Source organism: Lynx canadensis, chromosome D1 (genome assembly GCF_007474595.2).
Source record: "Lynx canadensis isolate LIC74 chromosome D1, mLynCan4.pri.v2, whole genome shotgun sequence".
Lineage (NCBI taxonomy): Eukaryota > Metazoa > Chordata > Mammalia > Carnivora > Felidae > Lynx > Lynx canadensis.
Window position 1 is genome coordinate 76,393,824 of NC_044312.2, and position 21,156 is coordinate 76,414,979.

At 46.8% G+C, this 21,156-nt stretch overlaps 1 protein-coding gene across 1 annotated transcript in view; it reads left to right on the forward strand.

Annotated features, from left to right (window-relative positions):
• Positions 1 to 7,146: 7,146 nt before the first annotated feature.
• The window catches only part of NELL1 (neural EGFL like 1), a 900,960-nt gene continuing 886,950 nt past the window's right edge, over positions 7,147 to 21,156 (forward strand). The window contains exons 1-2 of the mRNA XM_030333128.2: positions 7,147 to 7,384; positions 15,719 to 15,847. Coding sequence (XP_030188988.1) covers positions 7,330 to 7,384; positions 15,719 to 15,847 — 184 coding nt within the window. The 5' untranslated portion in view covers positions 7,147 to 7,329. The remainder of the gene's footprint in view (positions 7,385 to 15,718; positions 15,848 to 21,156) is intronic.

The following is a 21,156-nucleotide window of genomic DNA, read 5'->3' on the forward strand; positions in this document are numbered from 1 at the left end:
CATCAGGCCTGCTGGTGGCAGCCATAATTTAGTGAGGACTTCTCCATCTCTCCTAATTCCGTATGAGCATGTATCACAGGATGCCTTCCTCCTAACTTTCTTGCAGTGTTGAGCACATGGGACTTCTCCCCGGAATAAAGTATCATTTTAAGGCCTGGAGAAGAAGACTGGGTACACGATTTTGTGGGCAGCCCAGCGACACTGGATGGTAGAAGGAACCTTCATGGAGGCAAGTTTGAAAGTTGATCAAGGGGCGTCATCTCTTCCCCCCACTTTTCATCTCCATGGTGAGAAATGGTCCTCAAACCCTTTTTGCCTTTTATTCCACTCCCTGTTCTTCCTACTCCTTATAGAGGATGAGTAGGAGCCACTGGTCCTCATTTCTCAATGGGTTCTCTTCTACTCTCTCGCTTTATCCATAGCAGCGGGAGCAGATGGCCATGCCAAGGTCCAGCCTAGAGAGAGGGCAGATGGTCAGTCCATCTGGAGTTCCACGGCAGGCTATGCTCTTCCAGCATCGTCTCTGTCGTCATGAAAGTCAGGCTCTGCTTCCTGCTAACTCTTTTATTTTATCGACTGGTCAAAACTTATGCAGGGAACAGAGCTGCTATTGATTCATTTCCCACAGGCCTCAACAAGGAGACCAAATTCACGGGTGTCATCCCAGGAGACGAAGTGTAGCATAACAGTTCAGGGGACAGATTCTGCAAGCATACTGCTTGGGTTTGAAGCATGGCTAAGCCACTTATGTGGCAAATGGCTCAGTTTCCACACCTGTGAAATGGGTATAATCATCCCACTTACCTAACTGGATTGTTCTGAGGAGTAAATCCAGGGAAAGCACTTAGAGCAGTGACCCCACCCAGAGTTACATGTAATAAATGGAGCCATTTTCATACTGGGCAGGGTTCAGGCAAGGTCTGCCTCTAGGGGGAAACTATCCTGTTTGAGGGTAAACTGTCTGCTTTTCCCTGGTCTATAGGAATGGACAACATGTGCTTGTACAACAGTTAACAAAACCTGGGGCTGTGCATACCTTGGTTCGTGTCATCAGACATTTGAAACGCATCCAAGATTATTGGTGTTATAGATTAGGAGGGTTTCATCTAGAGAATTATAAGGTGCCTTTATCTATCTGTCTCTCTCAAGATTTCTCTGTCTTCCTGCACATCTACATCTAGCTTTGTTCTAAAAAGTGTTTGTGGCTGCAAGGCTGAAGGACAATAGTTAACTTAGGAAAATAAAAGTCCCTCTAATTTGGATGTCAGTTAAGTCTGAATGTAGTCACTGGAAGTGACTGTAGAATTCATAGATTTATGTCGAAACAGAAGTATGTGCATGGATGTACTCATTCAACCCCTCTTTATGATTGCATGCATGTTTCAGGAAATGAAAATGCCCACGAAAAGGTTAGGGTTGCATAGTGAGCACTGGGGCTGCTACGTTTGTGAAGGAGACTGGGGGGTTTTGCATTTTCCTAGGCTCTGCCACCACATTGGCACTCGTACTCATTTCTTTAAAAAAAATTTTTTTTAAACATTTATTCATTTTTGAAAGACAGAGACAGAGGGTGAATGGGGAAGGGGCAGAGAGAGGGAGACACAGAATTCAAAGCAGTCTCCAGGCTCCAAGCTGTCAGCACGGAGCCCCATGCAGGGCTGGAACTCACAGACTGCAAGATCATGACCTGAGCCGAAGTTGGCCACCCAACTGAATGAGCCACCTGGGCGCCCCTCGTATTAGTTTCTAGGGCAGCCATGTCATAGCAATTCAAACTGAACACAGAACAAGCTCAACACAACAGAAACTTAGACTCTCATAGTTCTGGAGCTTCGAAGTCTGAAATCGAGGTGTTGGCACCCCCCCCCCCCCGCCCCCCACATACACACCAAAGCTTCTGGGAGAGGATCCTTCCTTGCCTCCCTGCCTTCTGCTGGCTGCAGGCACTCCCTGGCTTCCAGCTCCAGCATTCTATTGTTTGCCTCCTTTGTCCCACAGTGTTTCAGAGTCCCTATGTGTCTCTTCCTTCACATGGCATTTTCCACTTCTTATAAGGCCATAGCAAATTAAGGCCCGCACTGATGACCTCATCGTAACTTAATTACATCTGCAAAAACACAATTTCCAAACAAGGTCACGTTCACAGGTATCGGGGGTTAGGATTTCAAATACCCTTTTGGGGGATGTGATCTAATCTGTAACAGCACCATATCCTCTGATTTTCTCCAGTTTTATAAGGAAGCTTGTTATGGGTCCATAAATGCGAAGGTAGTTGAAAAGCTGTTTGGACAAAGGAGAGGGGCTTGGGGGAGGGGACAAGGGCAGTAAATGAGATAGGAAGTTTCTCAGTCTTGGGTCTGCCTCTAGCTTATGGATTTACTTTGGATATTAAAAAGAGTCCTTCCTGCTTGCCCTCTGTGGAATCTGCTGCCCCCAAAAGAGTCAGCAATGGAGCAGCTCTGGGGGCCAGTGGGATGAGGTAGTCTGTCGCCTTGGTGATGGCCAATGAGAAATGTGTGTTCTCCATGCAGCTTCCTGAGAGGGCATCCACTGAGTCATTCAACAAACATTCATCGAGCTCCTAAAATGTGCTAGGTATTGTTCTAGGTGGAGAGATTTATTGGTGAACAAGAAAGGCAAAAATCCTACTCCTTTGGAGCTTGCTTTATATTGGGGAGATGATGCAAGAAATAAGTCAATGACTAAATCATTAGATAATAATGAGCACTACAAAAAAAAAAAAAAAGCAGGGTAAGGAGGCAGAGAGACCTGGGTGAAGTGGGAAGCTTCCTTAGGCGGGGCCTCCCAAGGATCTGACATTCAAGTGGAGATTGGAGTCATGTAAAAAGAGAGCCACACAAAGATTTATGGAAATGATGTTCCAGGTAGTGGGAGCTGTCCGTGAGGAGGGTGTGCACTTGGAATGTTTGAGGAATAGCAAGAAAGCTGATGCGGATTGAGCTAGGGGGAGTTGGGGGAGAGAGATAGCTGGGAGGGTGGGCAGAGGCCTGGTAAGATGTTTGAATGTTTTCAAGATATTGTGGAAAAGTGCAGTGGGAATTTTTGCAAGGGAATGGGACCTGACACATGGTTTAAAAAGCAGACTATGGGGGTGCCGGGATGGCTTGGTCAGTTGAGTGTCTGACATGGGCTCTGGTCATGATCTCGTGGTTTGTGACTTCGAGCCCCACATTGGGCTCACTGTCGTCAGCTTAGAGCAGAGTCCACTTAGGATCCTCTGTCCCCCTCTCTCTGCCCCTCCCCCACTCGCACTCGCCCCAAAATAAATAAATATTAAAAAAAAAAAAAGCAGACTATGACTGCTGGGGGGTGGGGGTTTGACCTAATTGTAAGGGGGAAGAGAAGAGGCAGAGGGAATGATGGGAAACTGATAGCAACAGGCCAGGGAAGGAACAATGATGTACTGGAGCAAGGTGGGAGTAGTCAGGGGCGGTGAGAAGTGGTTGATTTGGGGTTTTTCTTTAAAGTATAGTGACAAGGGCTTGATGGCTTGGATGTGGGAGTATAGGGAAAGCAAGTCAAAGATGACCCCAGGTTTTTTGGTGGGAGCACCTGGTGAATGAATGCTGGTACTCTCTCCTCAGAAGGTAGCAGGAAGCAAGTTTGGGAGGAGGGAAAATCCAAAGTCCTTATTTGGCCATATTATAATTTTTCCCCCATGGTCATTAAAGAAGTTTTTTAAAAACAGCTTTACTGGCATACAATTTACCTATTGTAGAATGAACCTATTTAGAGCATAGAGTTCAGTGGCTTTTAGTGTATTATGAATATCTGATTTTTTCACCCACCACTACAATCAACTTTAGAACATTTTCATTACCCCCCCCCCCCCTCCAATAAATCTGGTGCTCTTTAGCTGTCACCTGCTAATCCTTCCTTCCCCTTCCCCTCAGCCCTAGGCAACCACTATGCTTTCTGTCCCTGGGGATTTGCTGACTCTAGACATTTCACATAAATGGAATAAGATGTGTGGTCCTTTGTTACCAGCTTCTTCCACTTAGTGTGTTTTCAAGATTCATCTGTGTTTTAGTGAGCATCAGTATTTCATTTCTCTTTATTGCTAAATAATATTCCCCGGCATAGATATATATCATATTTTATGCATCCATTCATTGGTTGATGGACACTGGGTTGTTTCCACCTTTTGGCCATTGTGAATAATGCTCCTAAGAACGTATATGTATAACTTAGTGTGTCGACACATGTTTTCATTTCTCTTGTGTATGTACCTAGGAGTACAATTGCTGGATCATATAGTAACTTTATCCGAAGAACCATTTTACATTCACACCAGTAGTATACGAGGGTTCTAATTTCTCCTCTTCTTTGTCAACACTTATCATCCGTCTCCTTGATTTTAGCTGGCCTAGTGGCTGTGAAGTGGATAGCTCATTGTAGTTTTGATCTGCATTTCCCAGATGGCTAATGATGTTGAGCATCTTTTCATGTGTTTATTGGCTTTTTGTATATCTTCTTCGGAGGAGCGTCTATTCAGATCCTTTGCCTAATTTCAGACTGGGTTATTTGTCTATTTGTAACAGTTTCTGAATAGTTCCAAGTCTCAATCAGATATACAACTTGCAACTTCCTCCCCTGTTTCTGGGGGTTGTCATTTCAATTCCTATGGTGTCCTCTGAAGCACAAATGTTTTTGATTTTGATGACAGGGTCATATTACATTGAAGACACCTTATGGTAGTTGGCTATATAAGCCTGGGGTTCCAAGGAGAGACTGGGGCTGGGGATACACATTTGAGAGTCATCCATGTACTGACAGTATTGAGCACAGGTCCCGTTGCCATATCCCAACAACAAGAACATACACAGCCATGTGGTCCCTTCGTTGCCACTATAGATATCTGCTGGGTGTATTCTGTGAAAGTTACCTTAGCCAGACAGGTCTATACCTTCAGAACCCCCACTCAAGAAATGCACTTATAGGAGGAGATCGAAATACTTAGTTATCAAGGAAGATTTATGACCTTGTTGAGATGAACTCTTGTTACTGTTAATGGATGTGATGCTGCGAAGCTTTGACAGAACATATGTCTTGCTTTATTTTTTAATGGAACACGCTAAAAGCCCCATCCCACAGGACCAACTAATTACCAAGACTTCAAGATAGAGAGCTCTAAAGGTCTTACCCAGACCACCTTTTCCCTTTGCTGGGGTCACTGTGACTTCCAGGGATCCTGGGATTTCTGAGATCAGTAAAAAGGTCTTTGAAACAACAGTTCAAACCTACCAAAGGCTGTTCCTGGCGAGGTGTAAACAATCCAGAGGAGTCGGGGCCTGGCTCTCACAATACAACATGGTTTATGGGTATTCTCATTCACAAAGCCCACCTAAACTTGAGGAATCCTATATTCTACAAGATGTGTGATTTTAATGCTAGTTTTAAATGCAACTTGCTCCAGGTTGAAGGAAAAAGTCCCGACTCTGTAATGAAAATACCAGGTCAAGGCAGACAGATCCCCTGTGGGCTTGAGTTGAATCCCAGAAGAGCTGGAGAATCAGTTTAGCTTTGACATCAGTTTACCTCTTAATCTTTCAGCTCCACTACTAGAGAGCACAATACACTTCTTTGGTGACTTCCCTTCTTCCTCCTCAGCCATCAGGGGTTCGAATTTACCTGTTTGTTCACTTTCTTTTTCATCTGCCCAGGGACCACACTGTAAAGGGCCAATTGGCTGGCATACAGAAATATCCAGAAAAATAGGGCAGAGATCGTAAGAACATGTAGATAGAAGCTTCTCTCTTCTAAGCAGGGCTGCCAATTGGGTGACCTTCAGTGGGGGTCTCCTGGGGTCATACTTATGTAGGGGTTAGAAATATGGAAAGTGAAGGAGGTGGCAGAAGTGAGAAGGGCAGATCTTTATCAGTGAAGAGACTTTTGAAACGTTGGAACTGGTTTCCAGGAAATGAGGGAGGGCTGTGCAAAGAAGTTTCTTTCCTCCCCTGAGCCTGTAAATGTTCAAGGGGTGGGTGGGCTCACAGGAGCTCAGTGTGAGCGAGCCGAGGAGCTTTAAATCCTGCGGGGCGCATTCGGTCTAAATCAGAGGTTCTGTCATCTCTGATTTCACCACTCTGCATCCTAGTTATAAATAACATCCCGGGATAGAGAAGTGCGACAAAACCTGGGTGGGACATCTTTATAGGGAAGGCCCAGGGTCCGGAAAGGGGGTCACATAGTGGGAGGTGGACTTCTTACCCACAACAAAGTCTAACTTTGCTCCCCAGGGAATAGCCTTGGCGTGAGGGGAGGGCCCCAGAGGAACTGCAGGACAGGCCAAAATATAACTATGAAAGGAGAGTAGGGCTTTTGACAGAACCATCAAGAAAGTCACCAAGAAAAAAAAATGGTTAGGAATTTCCCCTATGTGGCAGCATTTGCCCTGTAGAACCGGAAGGTTTGCAAACAGACTCCCCAAGCCCCCACTGTAGCTCACTCCAGCGCGGGGACCCTTCTGCACCCCCTGCCTCATTGCCCTCCCCTCGCACCCCTAAAGCGTGTACCCAGTGACCGAGGCCACCGGAGAGAGCGGACAAGGCACAGGTGTGAGCGCAGACTCCGCCGCCAGCCCCCTCAGTCCACTCGCCCCTCCCCACCCCCACCCAGTTGCCGAAGCAAATCCCGAGTAATTGTTTTCCGGGGAGGGGCTGGGCGCGCTCCGTGGCGCAGCGGGGGTCAGGGTTCCCGCCGGGAAAAAATTCCACCCGCGAGGGCGCGGCTGTTCTTCGACTCGGCCGGGATGCACTGTGGCAACTTCGGCAGCCCCCACAGCGGCGGCGAAGCAGAGACGGCGACAGCAGCAAGGCCAGCGCTGCTGGGCTGGAGCGCGTGAAGCCGAGGGGGCGCCTTGCGTCTTCAGCGTCTCCCTTTCTGCCGCGCGTCCCGGGACTCCAGTTCCGGTGCCCCTGGTAGTAGCGGCTTCCGCGCCGGCAGCCCGGGGCCTCGCAGCTCCGCGGGCGAAGCAGGAGAACCCGATCCCCGCGCCGAGCGCAACCTGCCGGAGTGGCGGAGCCCCGCGCTCCCGCCCCAGCTCGGAGGCGGGCGCAGCCGCAGCGGGGGCCGGGGCCCGAGCCCGGTGTTGCCACCGCCCGCGGTGGGGGGCGGGCTGGAGGCGGGGCGGCCGGGGCCGCCTTCCCGGGCGCGATCCCCTAGCGCAGCACCCAGCGCTGCCGAACCACCTCCCCCGCTGCCCGCTAGCAAGTTTGGCAGCTTCGTGCCCGGCGCGCCTCGGGATCGAGGCGCATTTGTTTCCTCCTGGATTCCGCGCGCCCCGTTAGGCGGGGACCCTCGGGAGCGATGCCGAGGGATGTGATTTTAGTTGTGTGGTTCTGCGTGTGCACCGCCAGGACAGGTAAGCACGGCTGGGCGGTCGGAGGCATCCCGGGGAAGGGGGGGAGCCGCGCCGCTGTGCCCAGAGCCGGCACCGGCGTCGGGAGACCGGGAGACGAGCTCCACGTTGGTCCGGGAAGGGGGCGAGGCGTGGTGGGTCCCTCGGATCTCTCTGCCCTGCAGCAGATAAAAGGGTGAGAAGTGGGACTCACGGGCTGGAAGATGTCCCCATGAGTGCCCCCTTTCTTGGAGACTCGGCCTCGCGGACGCTGGAGTGAGGGGCGCGGCCGAACCGGCGCACCCTCCTGCTGCTAGTAACCGGCTTCCGGGTCGAAACCCACAGCAAGTCCCGCCCGCAAACCCTACACCCCCGAACTTGAAAGGTGCGGTGAAAACCTCTCTCCCAGTGCCGGGCTGGGTTGAGAAGGGACAGCCGTGGGAGTCGCACCCGCAGAGAGAGCGCTTCCGGCCCTCGGGCGGGCGCGGCCGCGGCCGGGGAGGGCAGGGTGCGGGGTGAGGGCTGCGGGCGAACCCCGGGATTCCGCGGTCTCGCCTCGTTCCCTCCTGACTCTCCCCAGGGGAACTCCAGGAACATTCTCTTCCCCTCCACCCTGCCCTCAAGGGCTGGACGAATAATAATTCCGGTGAATTGGAACCCTGGAGACAATCCAGGGAGATTCTCTCAAGCTCCAAACCAGTTTTTCCTTGCTGTAATTGCGGTTTTGGATTGTGGAGGGAGGACTAGGATAACTGGCATAATTTCCGAAGCCCCCACTTGGTTCTGCCTCCAGAGACGCAGTTGTGAGGACTCCAAGCGCATCTCCTTCCATCCGCTCCCACTTGCCCCAGCCCTTATATCTCAAGGGGTTTGGAGACCCGTTCTCAGTCGTCTTCTCCACGGGTCTCATGGTAGAGGTGGGAAGATGGGGGTGGGGTGGGGTGGAGTAGGCACTTTATGGGCAAAAATACGGCTCTCAGATGCGGGGGGTGGGGGCGGGAGCGTGGCGAATTTTTATTCCCGGGCTAGCCAGCGTGAGTACGCGCTGTCGACTTTGCACCCAGAACCGGCGTGTAGTCACTACTCCCTTTATCTTTTCTTCTTTTGCCGCTCGCATTTCCCTTCTCTAGAGCCACAAGCCTCCTTCCCAGGCCAGGTGGCAAGTTTATTGGAAAAGGGCTGGGGAGGGGAGCTCGGCTTTGGTTGGCCCAAAAGTTCCCTCCGCTTGCGCCCCAGGCGCCCCTCTTTGGCAGTTAGCCCGCCTGAGGATACAAAGTTGGGCGTCTAGGAGCTTCCTGCGGACCTTTTCCATTTCCCCAGCGGGGTAGCAGCTTTCCCTTTGCTTAATGGAAGAGCGAGGGGTGTGGACTCTCCAGGGACAAAAGGAATCCCCATCCCTTTCGTATCTTCACCTGAGTTTCCCGAGGCTGCAGAGACGCCAGGGCTCAGTCCAGCCGAGAATAGTTGCTTCTTGGGTATGGGTACATCGGGATGAGCTAGTCTTTTAAAACCAAGAGCACATTGGAAGAAATGCGCCCCCGGAAGATCAGGACGGGCGAGGCTAGTGCAGAACATGGGCTACCAGTCCTGTGCGCGGCAATCTGGTGCTGGTGGGCATTTTACCGAGGAACGGAGAGAGAGAGAGAAACTAGATGGGGGAGGGGGCAGCTTATTGGTCATTTCACATCCTCAAGTGCACATCATTATCGTATGCCTAAATCCTTTGTTCTCATTACTCTTTTGAAAAGTCGGCAGAAAGTGCTTCCATCCCAGAATGAGTGACTGTGTCTCTGGGGTGCATTGTTAGTGGATACCTTTAAGAACACAGCCTTTTCCCCTTCCCCACACACCAACCTCTTTTAAATCTTGTAATAATTCTGTTGTAGGCAGATTCATTCATTCATTCATTCATTCATTCGTTCGTTCAAATAGTGGAGCGCCTTGCTGGGTGCCAGGATTCCTTGTGTGTGCAAAGAGGAAACAACTTGGTCCTTGACTTCCAGGAACTTAAAGCTTAGCTGAGAATCTAGGTAGAAACTGGAAAACATTTTTATTCTACAGATTGATGGGAGTTAGGAGAGGGAGAAGTATAAGAAGTTTCAATGAAAGAAATACAGAGGAGGAATGGTAGGCTTGAATTTTGAGGAGGGGTGGTTGGTGGTCTGGGAAGGCTTTAATCAGGAGGTGACATTTGAGAGTTGTGTCTTGGAAGGCTTTAGGGAGTTTTCCAGGAGGGCAGACTGGGGAAAGCATACCAGGCAGAGGACACAGCCTGTACCCAGGCAGGGAAGCATGGTAAGATCTGCCCTACTGGTTGTGGCAGTTGCTTAGGGAGCTTGGGTTTTCTGTGCCACTTGGCACTTAAACACCAGAGGCCACATAGTTCTTCTGCAAAAATTATCAGAAGAATCAGGATTTGGGGGGGGGTGGTGTGTGGAATTATATCTCAAGTGTTTCACTTACAATTTCTTGTGTCTTGAAGGGGCATGATCAGCAGTTTTCTGGGGACAGCCTCTTTGATTTGCCCAGGAACCATCATCCATCCTCTATGGCAGCAGAGCCTGGCTCGTGATTAGTTTATCAGGATCTGAACAGCCGCTTGGAAAGTTTATTTGTCAAGTGGGGCAATTGTTGTCTGGGCTGTTAACAGTCCAAGATGAAATAAACATGTGGTTCACTTAGTGAGCTTCTCAGATATCACCGCCTTTTAATGGAAATGAATAGATGATATCAGGCACATTTTAATTAAAGCAGCACTGCCTTGCAGTAGCAGTTACATATGAAAAGATCTAATGATAGGTGTCACAGGAAGCTGCTTAAATTGCTCATTGTTCAGGGCACTTGTTTTAGAGAGTTAAATGGAGTCAAGATAGGAGGTGCTGTTTTCCAGTTCTTATTATTTCTAGGTGAAAAATAATTCTGGGATTTTCAGGTACATCGTTGATAATTGATAATGAACATTTAGAAGACTGCAGTAATAAGGGTGATAAGATATTATGTCCGTGGCTTTTCTCCAGTGGCTTGGATGTGTGAATAATACAAAACTCTCTTTTGTAGTTTGTTTTGGTCACCAGAGCCCTGGTGGAGGGGATGGGCAGGGAGCCCCTGGGGCCCCTTTTGCTGCCTTTTGCTGCCACCTGCTGGAAAGGAGAGCTTTTCTTTTTGAAGCACCTCCGGGGCTATTCATTAACTATGAAGTCATAAAACTGTGAACAGAGCCCCCAACCTGCAATAATTATGTGCAGTATTTGCCTGACTTAGAGCAGGCATAGAGCATATTCTTCAAATATATTGCTTTTGGGGTATTAAGCATCTTTGTAGGAGTCCAGGGGTCCAAATCCGATCAACTGGTTGTGAAATCTTGCAGTTAAACGAGGTCTTGGAGCATCTCAACACAGCGTCTGTTTCCACTGTGTTGATGAGGAGAAAGCAGCTGTCATCATGGACAATGAGCTGGATTAGATTGAAGTGAGCCAGGTCCAGGAGGATTTTCTTGGGAGCTTAGGCCCAGGGTGCTGATGGTGTGCTGAGTGGGTTTGGGGCCTGAGTATTCCCCGGGCAAGGCTAAGGCCAGCTGTAGCAGGTGTCTTGGGAGATTAGGGTGGAGGTTCTGAATCATAGACCCAGGCCTCAAGTGCCTCTGTGATGGTGACACACTGCCTTCCAGGTTTTAAAAAATGTTTCTTCCCTAGAAGCTTTTTATCCTACTTAATTCCAATTCCCAGCCTCAGACATTTATAGAGCAGTTATGGCCAAAGTAGAAAACTTTAATAGAGTTTCCTTGGAAAGGGCAGGAGCTCCATGCATGGACAAGAAGCAGAAACATTAAAATAAAAAAAAATTATTTTTTATGGAACTGACACTCTCATACTACAGAAGGTTCAGGAGAGGCCACGTAAATGCTACCTTATTAATAGATTTTCTGATTCCCTCGGCAGTGTGTAAAGCGCTATCATTTGCGCATCCTGCTATCGGCACGAGGCATTTTCATTCTGAAGGAGACCAATTAAAGGGAGAGAAGAAAACTGTATCTGGAAGCCTAATTGATTTCTCTTGTTCTGTTTTTATGGGATGTTCTCATAACAAGAGCAATACTGTTACCTTAAAGCCGGGGAATCCCTTCACTTGTGGGCTCAAGGAGGAGGAATGAGTGTAGACTTAATATTGAGATTTCCCAAAGCACAGCCAGAATGAGAAGCCCTTCTAGGTCAGTTGGGCATGTGGAGGGATTGGGAGGGAGGGGGCCACCTGTATATTTTGTACAATTCTATAGAGTTGAAGACCAGGGAGCTGTCTTATGAGAGACAGATGTGGCAAAGCCCAGCTGGGCACCAGGTGTGTCCTAGGAGTGTTCCCATAGTTTATGTGGGAAAAAGAACCTTATGAGGGAATCTTAATGAGGCTGGGAGGCAGGTATGATCATCCCCATTTTACAGACGAGGGAACTGAGTCTTGGAGAAGTGAAGTGATTTTTCCAAGTTTTAGTAGGGGGCAGAGACAGGACTGAAGTTGACTCTTGGTTTAGTGTTGTTTCCGCAATGCTTTCTAGTTGGAGTGTGCCGTATTCTCACTTGCGGACAAGGAGCCAAGGGCACCACCGATGGGGTGTGCTGCTAGTTCTACAGAATCTGTTTGGGTGCCTTGTAGGCTTGTCTAGTTGCAGGGCTCCTAGTCTGGGAGTATGTTAAGAACGACCGTTATAGTGGGTCTTTAGTCCCTGCTTAGGTCAACTGCTGCCACAATAATATTGCATAACAAACCATCCAGAACTCGGTGGCTTAAAACATTTATTCTGGTTCATGTGTCTGTAGGCTCTTCTGGTCGTCTTGACTTGTTTAGGTCAGATTTGGCCGGTCATGGTGCCAGACTCAAGTGGGGTGTCTCCATGTGTCTCAGTTTCCTTGGACCAGTGGACCAGTAGAGTCATGTTCTTTTCATCCTGGTGCAGAATCACAGGAGAACAAGCCCTACCACACAAGCACATTCAAGCCCCTGCTTGTGTAATGCTGCTAACATCCCAAGCATCCCAATGACCCAAATAGGTTGCATGGCCAGGCTCAAAGTCCAAGGATGTGGAGTTTACTTTTACTCTAGTAGAAGGAACTGCAAAGCCACACGCCAAAGGGTATGGGTCTGGAAGGGGTAAACATTTGACTCCAATAATTCAGTCACCCACAGTTTTTAAAGAACGTCTCCTTGGCCTGAATACCATCCTGTCCTCTGGTGGTGTCCCCAGATATGCATATTGCTCTGAGGTCATTGTCACCTAAAGCAGTGACACAGCATCCACTCGTCAGTTAATTGATTAGGTTCTAAATTCAGGGTGTGCCAGTTGACAGGCCCTGTGTGAGGTACTGGGGCTACAGGGACGTTTCCTTCTTCTTGTCCGGCTAAGGGCACATTCCCCAGATCGCTTGCTAAATTCCTAGCCAGAGAAAGGCCAGCTTGGAGGTTCTCTGGAGATAAGTCTTGATTTAATTTCTGCCATATAGGTGTACAACACTATAGATCAAACTGAAATATTAGTTCTTTTCCTGCCTTTTCAAGGTGATCACAGAACCGCTGATATCTGAGCTCACTTTGAGAAAAACATCACCAGTCTCACAAGAGGCTCATGGTGCTATGACTTGAGCCAATAGACGCCCATCAGCTCAGTGCTTCTTTGCACAGAGTTGGTATTCTGGGATCAGTTTTTGCGAACTGAGTCTGTGTGAGGGATGAGCAAGTAGGATGGGAACTTAAGTGAGATCATGATGTACAGTGGGAGCGTATCCTCTTCCTCCTCCTCTTAAACACACACCTCAAGGGGCACTTGGGTGGCTCAGTAGGTTGAGCCTCTGACTTCGGCTCAGGTCATGATCTCGCAGTTCGTGAGTTCGAGCCCTGCGTCGGGCTCTGGGCTGACAGAGCAGAGCCTGGAGCCTGGAGCCTGGTTCAGATTCTGTGTCTCCCTCTCTCTCTGCCCCTCCCCCACTCACACTCTGTCTCAGTCTCTCAAAAATAAATAAATGTTAAAAAAAAATTCACCCCCCCCCCCCAAGCCCTCCAATGATTTCCTATTGCAATTAGAATAATATCCATCTCCTTGTTGTGGCTCAAAAGGAAGGGTCTAGTCTTTGGCCTCATTTTCTACCACTTTCCCCCTGCCCACTCTGCTCTAACTGTACCAACTTTTCTCTGTTCCCTGAACATCGTTTGCAGTGTGCTGTTCTCCACACCTGGAAAGCTTTCTCCCCAGATCTTGCCATTACCAGCCCCTGCAGGCATTCACATTTCAGCTCAAAGGAACCTTCCCTGACTGTGCTTTCTAAAGCCCCACCCAAGTTGCTTTGTATTCCATCACTTTGTTTTATTTTCTGCATAGCATTTATTGCCATCTCAGATTATCTATTTTTTTTTTTTTTTGGTCCTCTTTTCATGCCTTACCCCAGGAATGCATGCTCCAGGAAGACGGCTCCAGTGCCCAGCCATGCATATTAGATAGTAAAAACTCAGTAATACCTGTTGAAAAGGTATTAAATGAACGCGTGAATGCAGAGTGAGTAGAAGAAAGATTTGTCTTTGAGTAAACTGGTCTCATAAGTGGCTGCATTTGGAAGGGGCAAATTTGAGCCTTTAGCTTAGAGGACAAGGAGAAACCTGACAGAAACGGAGAAGGCAGTTTACGTTCTGTGCCTTCAGTTTAACCCTTTGTCCGCAGTTTACGTTCTGTGCCTTCAGTTTAACCCTTTGTCCGCCTTGGCAATGACAGGCTACAGCCAGACCAGCCTTCTGTTGCTACAGCAGCTCCTGTTTTTCCTCATAGGAAAAGAGTAAGGAGAGGGTAGATTTCCTTCCTCAAATCTGTGGAGGAAGGGGTGAAGGTGAGAGAGCTGATGAGGTTGTAATAGCTCACGATGTCCTGATGAGCCTTCACTCAGCCTCTCTGGGACAAATCGGTGCGAACTTTCCAAATCCTGCATCAGCAACTGCATTACCAGCAGACGAAAGTTGACAGCTGTTGCTGATTAAAACATTTCTGACTGTGCGATCAGAATTGCACTACTGAGATGCTAAGTGTAGATAGATGCTGCCTTTATGGCTTAAACACAGTCCGGTACAGTGGTCTCTAGCCTTATGAATCCATGTAATCGGAAGTCACTTTGCAATCACAAGCGTGCCATTGCACAGAAGGCCCCTGGGTGAGAGAAAGCCTCAGCCATTTGCCTTTCTTAGGTAAGGCTCAGGGCCATGTTTCTCTGCACTAAGGTTCTCCAACATTGTTGTCAGGAATCCCCTTGGCGGGAATTCTCTGTTGTTTCTCTTTTTTGGCCACTCAGGGCCATGTTTCCCTGCACTAAGGTTCTCCAACATTGTTGTCAGGAATCCCCTTGGCGGGAATTCTCTGTTGTTTCTCTTTTTTGGCCACTCCCTCCAACCCCCATCTCAAACGAGGGCAGGATTCCTCTTCTTTTTTTTCTTTAAAAAAAAATTTTTTTTAACGTTTATTTTTTTTTGGGACAGAGAAAGAGCATGAACGGGGGAGGGGCAGAGAGAGAGGGAGACACAGAATCGGAAGCAGGCTCCAGGCTCTGAGCCATCAGCCCAGAGCCCGACGCGGGGCTCGAACTCACGAACCGTGAGATCGTGACCTGAGCTGAAGTCGGACGGTTAACCGACTGAGCCACCCAGGCGCCCCTGGGATCCCTCTTCTTTGTCCTCTTGGTGTCAGGGTTTGCTACTGCGTCAGTTTCTGAAGCAGGTAGATCAGGGCTACTATCCAGTATCCTCAGTCCCCAGATCTGAAAAAGCTTGGAAGCACAAAGTTCCTTCAAAATTCATATGACAGCAGAAGCTACTACCCCTGAGCTGAACTCATTTGGTGGTGAAACTTGACCTCAACTGATAGGAGGCTAGGTATGGTCTTTGTTTAGCCAACTAGAGGACAACTTCATAGTTTTTGCTCCAGAAGGACTGTGTTTTGATTGTGGGGTACTGATTCAGACTTTGCTCAGGGTGTTCCATCAAATGTATATAGGCCACAGTATCTGATATGATAATACATTCTGATATGATAATACATTCTGAATCTGAAATGTAGTTGGCCTTGAGGGTTTTGGATAAGAGATCATCAATCCTTAATGCATGGGGGATGAGGGTGGGGGTGGGGACAAAGAAACTACAGTATCACTGGGCCCTTGGAGCAAAGAATTGCCCTCCTTTCCCTCTGGAAGGTAGCATATGCATGCACTCATCACTGGCTTCCTGGTATACCGTGCCACTCTTGGCCTCTATAATTCTGTTCCATATTGCTGCCAGCAGTCTATATTTGAAGTCAAGACAGCTCTTTGTGTTTTTGTTCTTTTTTTTTTTTTTCAGTGGTGGGATTCGGGACGGACCCTGACCTGCAGGTGGATATTATCGCTGAGCTCGACCTCGTGAACACCACTGCTGGAGTCACTCAGGTGTCCGGACTGCACAATGCCAGCAAAGCGTATTTATTTCAAGGTAAAGACACCTCCTCCTTTGCACGGGGGCAGAGCTTGGGGATGGAGGATCTGTCTGGTGAGTGTTCATATGGTGTGTGTTTGTCGGAAGATCATCTCTGATATTTCTCTTGTGTTATTGTCATGAGGAATGTTCATAAATGCCAAAGGTGTTTAGATAGTCGAGGGGGTGTGTTCTGTGGGTGGGAGGAGGGGCACTAGAGGCATGGTTGTGAAATATTTGGTTTGGTGGTGAAATTTTTCCTTGGGTATTTTTTTTGGGGGGGATCTAAAGTCGCTTGAAGTTGCAAAGCCCTTGAAAGCCATTGGCCAGCCATATTATTTTTTTACATGATATTTCTTTAACTGTTATCTTTATCTTTACCTGTACCTATACTATACCTACACCTATCCTTATTCATAGATCTCTCTCTCTCTCTCTCCCTCCCTCATTTAATGGGCATGTGAGCACAGAGGATGTTTTATGGATGAATTCTCTTAGGGGTGCAGCTTACTTGGTTCTCAGTAACCCAGGGAGTATAGTATGTTTCTTAAAAGCCCACTGCCTGAGATCAAATTCTAACTCTACCACTTATTGGCTTTGAGACTTTGGGCAGTCCCTTAGCCTAACTGTGCTGATGTCCTCGTCTAAAATACTGGTACCTACCTCCTGGGGCTCTTACAAGGATTAGAGGAGCTAATCCATCGGAGTGGTTATGACAGCGTCTAACACATACCATGGATCCTTAATAAGTACTAGCTGTTAGTCTGGAGCTCCTGCTCTGGACCAGGCAACATGCTAATAATAGGGTTACCAGGTACCAGTAAGAGTAAATAAGAAAGGTGCAGCCCCTGTTCTAAAATGTGATGTCATTACCCAAGGAATCATTGAATGACAATTGCTGTACTTACTGTCAAGGGGATGTATAGCCTGCCAAAAAGTAGTATAGGGAGAAATGGTGGTGGTCAGGTAAAGGTTACCCTGAAAATTGATGTGTCAGCAGAGGCTTGAAAAATGAATAGAAAGCCCGGTGTAGGAAGGGGTGGGGGTTCAGAGCATTCTGGTCAGGGAAAAATAGTATGTATGAAGGTCTTAAGGCAGAAACCAATAGAAGGGTGGCTAGTATTGGAAAGAGTGGTCAGTGGCTGGAGAGGCAGGCAGGGGCTGGGTTATGCTGGACCCCGTAGGCAGATCTGATATCCAGGGGTTTAGGTACGCTGATGATTTATGGCCAGTATCCATTCTGATAGGTGGGAGGCCGTGTATACTTGTTAGCTCTTGTAATTATTACCCCTGCTTGGAGTGCCGGGTTCGTGGTCTCTTACTTTACTCTCAGTGCTGTGGGGGCCTTTGCGGAGCTTGCTGTAGGGGAGTGACCTGATTAGATGTGATAGGCAGCTTCAGTATTCCTCTGTGAAAATTCCTGGCAGGGTTCTTTTAACTCGGCCTTTTGTGAAGATAGCAAAAGGATCATTTTAGAATGACTGGACCAGTATTAAGGGATGAGATTTACATATTTACTGCAGAGATAACTTAAGCCTTGTTAATGACATGTAATAAACCTACAGACATTATATGATGATATATAAAAAGCCTATGGACATGTTAGTTTCCATTTACTCTTACTAAAGAATTGGTGAAGTCCCTAAGGTGGGTATGGTTAAGAGTATACAAGATGGGATGACTTTTCTTTTTGCATTGTACAAGGTCGGTCTGCTCAATTACTGTTGAGAGGCCATGCTTCATGAAGGCAGAAGTCTTGTCTGTTTAGGTACCCCTAGATCTCTAGAACCAAGTACCATGCATGGCGTGTAGTAGGTGACAAATACACATTTTTAATTGAATTAAAATGTCCTCTGCCCAATATGCTCTGTAAAAGCCTTATTGCCTACTTTACTCACTGTTCATTTACTTACTTATTTATTCCACAAGTGTGGTCTTCCTAGGCAAGAAATCTGTTAATATGTGTACTCTTTGCTTTGGCCAACTACCTCTGGGACATCTAGCAGACTCCAGCCATGGGGAGGGATTTTCACTTCTGGGGGAAGAGTAACTTCATTATGGGAGGTTGACTGAGGAGGATTTTCCCTTAAGAACCCTTGTGGTTATATTGGGCCTACCTGGGTATTCCAGAGTAATCTCTTTACCTCAAGATCCGTAATTGAATCACATGCTAAAATCCCTTTTGCCACGTAAGGTAACATGTTTGTGGGTTCTGGCAGTTAGGACACGGACATCTTTGGTGGGCCATTATTTTGCTTATCACACAGTCTGCCCTCTAGCCTCCAAAGGTTAATTTCTGTCCCACATGCAAGATACATTCACCTCATCCCAGTATCTCCCAAAGTCATAACCTATTATGGCATCTGCTCAAAGTCCAGAATCTTATCCAATCTTGTCAGCTGATGATCTAAATAATCTACATCAGGTATGACTGTGTCTCTGAGTATCATACATTTGGGGACAAAACTCTTCTCCATATGTGGATCTCTGAAAAGTAGGAAACAGGTAATTTGTTTCCCAAATACAGTGGTTGTGTAGGTGTAGTGTGCCCGTTATAGACAGTCCTGTCCAAAGGAAAGAAATAGAAAGGAGAGGGGCCACGAGTCCCAAGAGATTTTGAAATCTAGCAGGGCCAGGGAATAATCCCATGTGGTCCTTGGCTCTGCCTTCTGGGCTCGTGACTCATTCCTTTGAGTTATTCTTCCTTTTTCAGGCAGAGTAGCATGGGTGTGTGGCTGAGTAGTTTTAGCAGCCTGTTTCCTGCTTGTAGTATTTTGGAAGTCTGTCAGCCTTTTCTCGTTTCATCCTGTCAGTTTTCTTCAGTCCAAGTTGGCAGTGTTTCTGCTGGTATAACATTCTCAGGAACATTTAGGGCCTCCGGTGCATCGGACAAGAGGCGCCCCCACAGATCTATCTTAGATACCCCCATCTCTGTTCTTGGCCTATGCCGAGATGACTGAGGGGAGCCATGAGTCACATACCCGATCTCCTCAAAGAGCCCTCCTGTGGTTGTATCTTCTGAACTTTTGATCATCAGAGGCATTAGCAGAAAGTTTTTCAGCTATGCCTGTGGCTTTTCTCCCAGAGCAGAATTTCCTGACAGGGAATCTCCTAATTTTATCATCTTTTGCAGTCCAAATAGGCTGAGAATTCTCCTACTCCTTGGGCCCTCGTTTCTTCTGCTTGTCAGCTCATCCCTCCGTCTCCCTTTCCTGTTGTCTTTTACTATAAGCAGCAAGGAGAAACCAGTCTGTAACTGCAATACTTTGCTTGGAAATCTCATCTGAATGTCCAGGTTCATCTTTTGGAAGTTTTGCTTTCTGCATTACTACAGGACACAATTCAGCTAAGCTTTCTGCTACTATGTAACAAGGATCCTGTGTCTTCCCATTTCCATTTCCTTTTTCGCCCTTACCAGCAGTATTTAAAAAAAAGTTTATTTATTTATTTTGAGAGAAAGAGAGAGCGCGTGAGCAGGGGAGAGGCGGAGAGAGAGGGAGATAGAGAATCTCAAGGAGGCTTCATGCTGTTAGCACAGAGCCCGACACAGGGCTGGATCCCATGATCCGTGAGATCATGACCTGAGCCAAAATCAGGAGTGGGGCACTTAACTGACGCAGCCACCCAGGAACCCCACCAGCAGTATTTTTAATGTCCGTGTTTCTACTAATGGTCTGTTCACCACGATTTAAGTGTTCCCTAAGATGATACAGGTTTTCTGTACCATGCTCTTTACCTCATTCTGAGTCCTCACCCGTGGGGTCTTTAACATCCATATTTCCGCTAACAGTCTGTTAGCGGTCTAGGCTTTTTCTCTCATGCTTCTCAAAATTCTTTGAGCCTCTGCTCATTATTCAATGCCAGAGGCACCTCTACGTTTTTAGTTATCTGTTACAGTAGCATCCCACTTTCAGGTGCCACAGTCTGTATTAGTTTCTCATTGTTGCTGTAACAGATGGCCACAGATTTAGTGGCTTAAAGAGATTTATTATCTTATAGTTCTGGAGGTCAGAAGTCCAAAATGGGCTTCAGGAGGGCTAAAATCAAGGTGTTGGGAGAGCTGTGTTCCTTCTGGGGTCTTTGATTTATTGTCTTTTCTAGCTTCCAGAGGCTGTCACATTCCTTGCATCATGGCAGTGTCATTGCAAATTCTGCTCTGTTGTCCCATTTCCCTCTTTCTCTCTTTCTGTTACCATATTGTCTTCTCTGATGTTAACTCTTCTACCTCTTTCTCCCCCCTTATAGAGACCCTTATAATTATATTGGGCTCACTCAGACAATCCAGGGTAATCTTTTCATCTCAAGATTCATAATGTAATCACACCCACAAAGTCTTTTTTGCTATGCAAAGGTAACATATTTACAATTTCACAGGATTAGGAGGTGGACGTCTTTGCTGGGGGAGGGGGGCGCCTCATTTTGTCAACCACAGGATGGTTAACACTGTTGGGCAGCCCTGTCTAATAGCAACGCAAGATGAGGCCTATTTGTAATTTTAATTTTTGTGGTAGTCATGTTGAGTAAAAATAAATGACTAATATTAATTTTAATTCTACATTTTATTTAACCTAGCATACTAAAAATATTATTTCAACCTATGGCCAATACAAAAATTTATTAAGATATTTTGTAAGTTTTTACAAAGTCTCCAAAAATCTGTTTTGTATTTCATACTTATAATATACCTTGATTTAGATGCTAAATTTTCATCTGAAACAATTGGTCTATATTTCGATTTAATAAAATTTAAAATTAACAAGTAGATTTGCCAAGCTATTCCATACATACTCAGGTAAGTGTCAGATATTAAAAATTAAACAGCTTTACTGAAGTACACGTGACATATTCTGTAATAATAAAGTGTACATATTCAAAGTGTACAATTTGGTAGTTTTGACATATGAATATACCCATGAAACCATCACCACAATCAAGACAATGAGCATACCTATCAACCCAAAAGCTTCCTCTTTTTCCCTTTGGTAATCCCTCCTTCCTGCACTTCTCTGCCCTCATCCCCAGGCAACTCCTGATATTTCTGTCACTATAGAATAGCTGGCATTTTTTAGGAATTTACGTATATAGAATCATACAATATGATCTTGGGTCTGGATTCTTTCACTGATCATAGTTATTTTGAGATTTAAATGTGGTGTGGCATGTTCAGTGCTTTTTTAATAGGCAGTGTAGTTGGGTCTTTGCTTTATTTTTTCCTTTTTCCTTTGCAACCAGTAAAACAATATCTATATTTTTATCAAGGTATGTAGACTATTCATAGACTATTCATGTCATTGTTGACAGATTTAAATATATATATATGTGTGTGT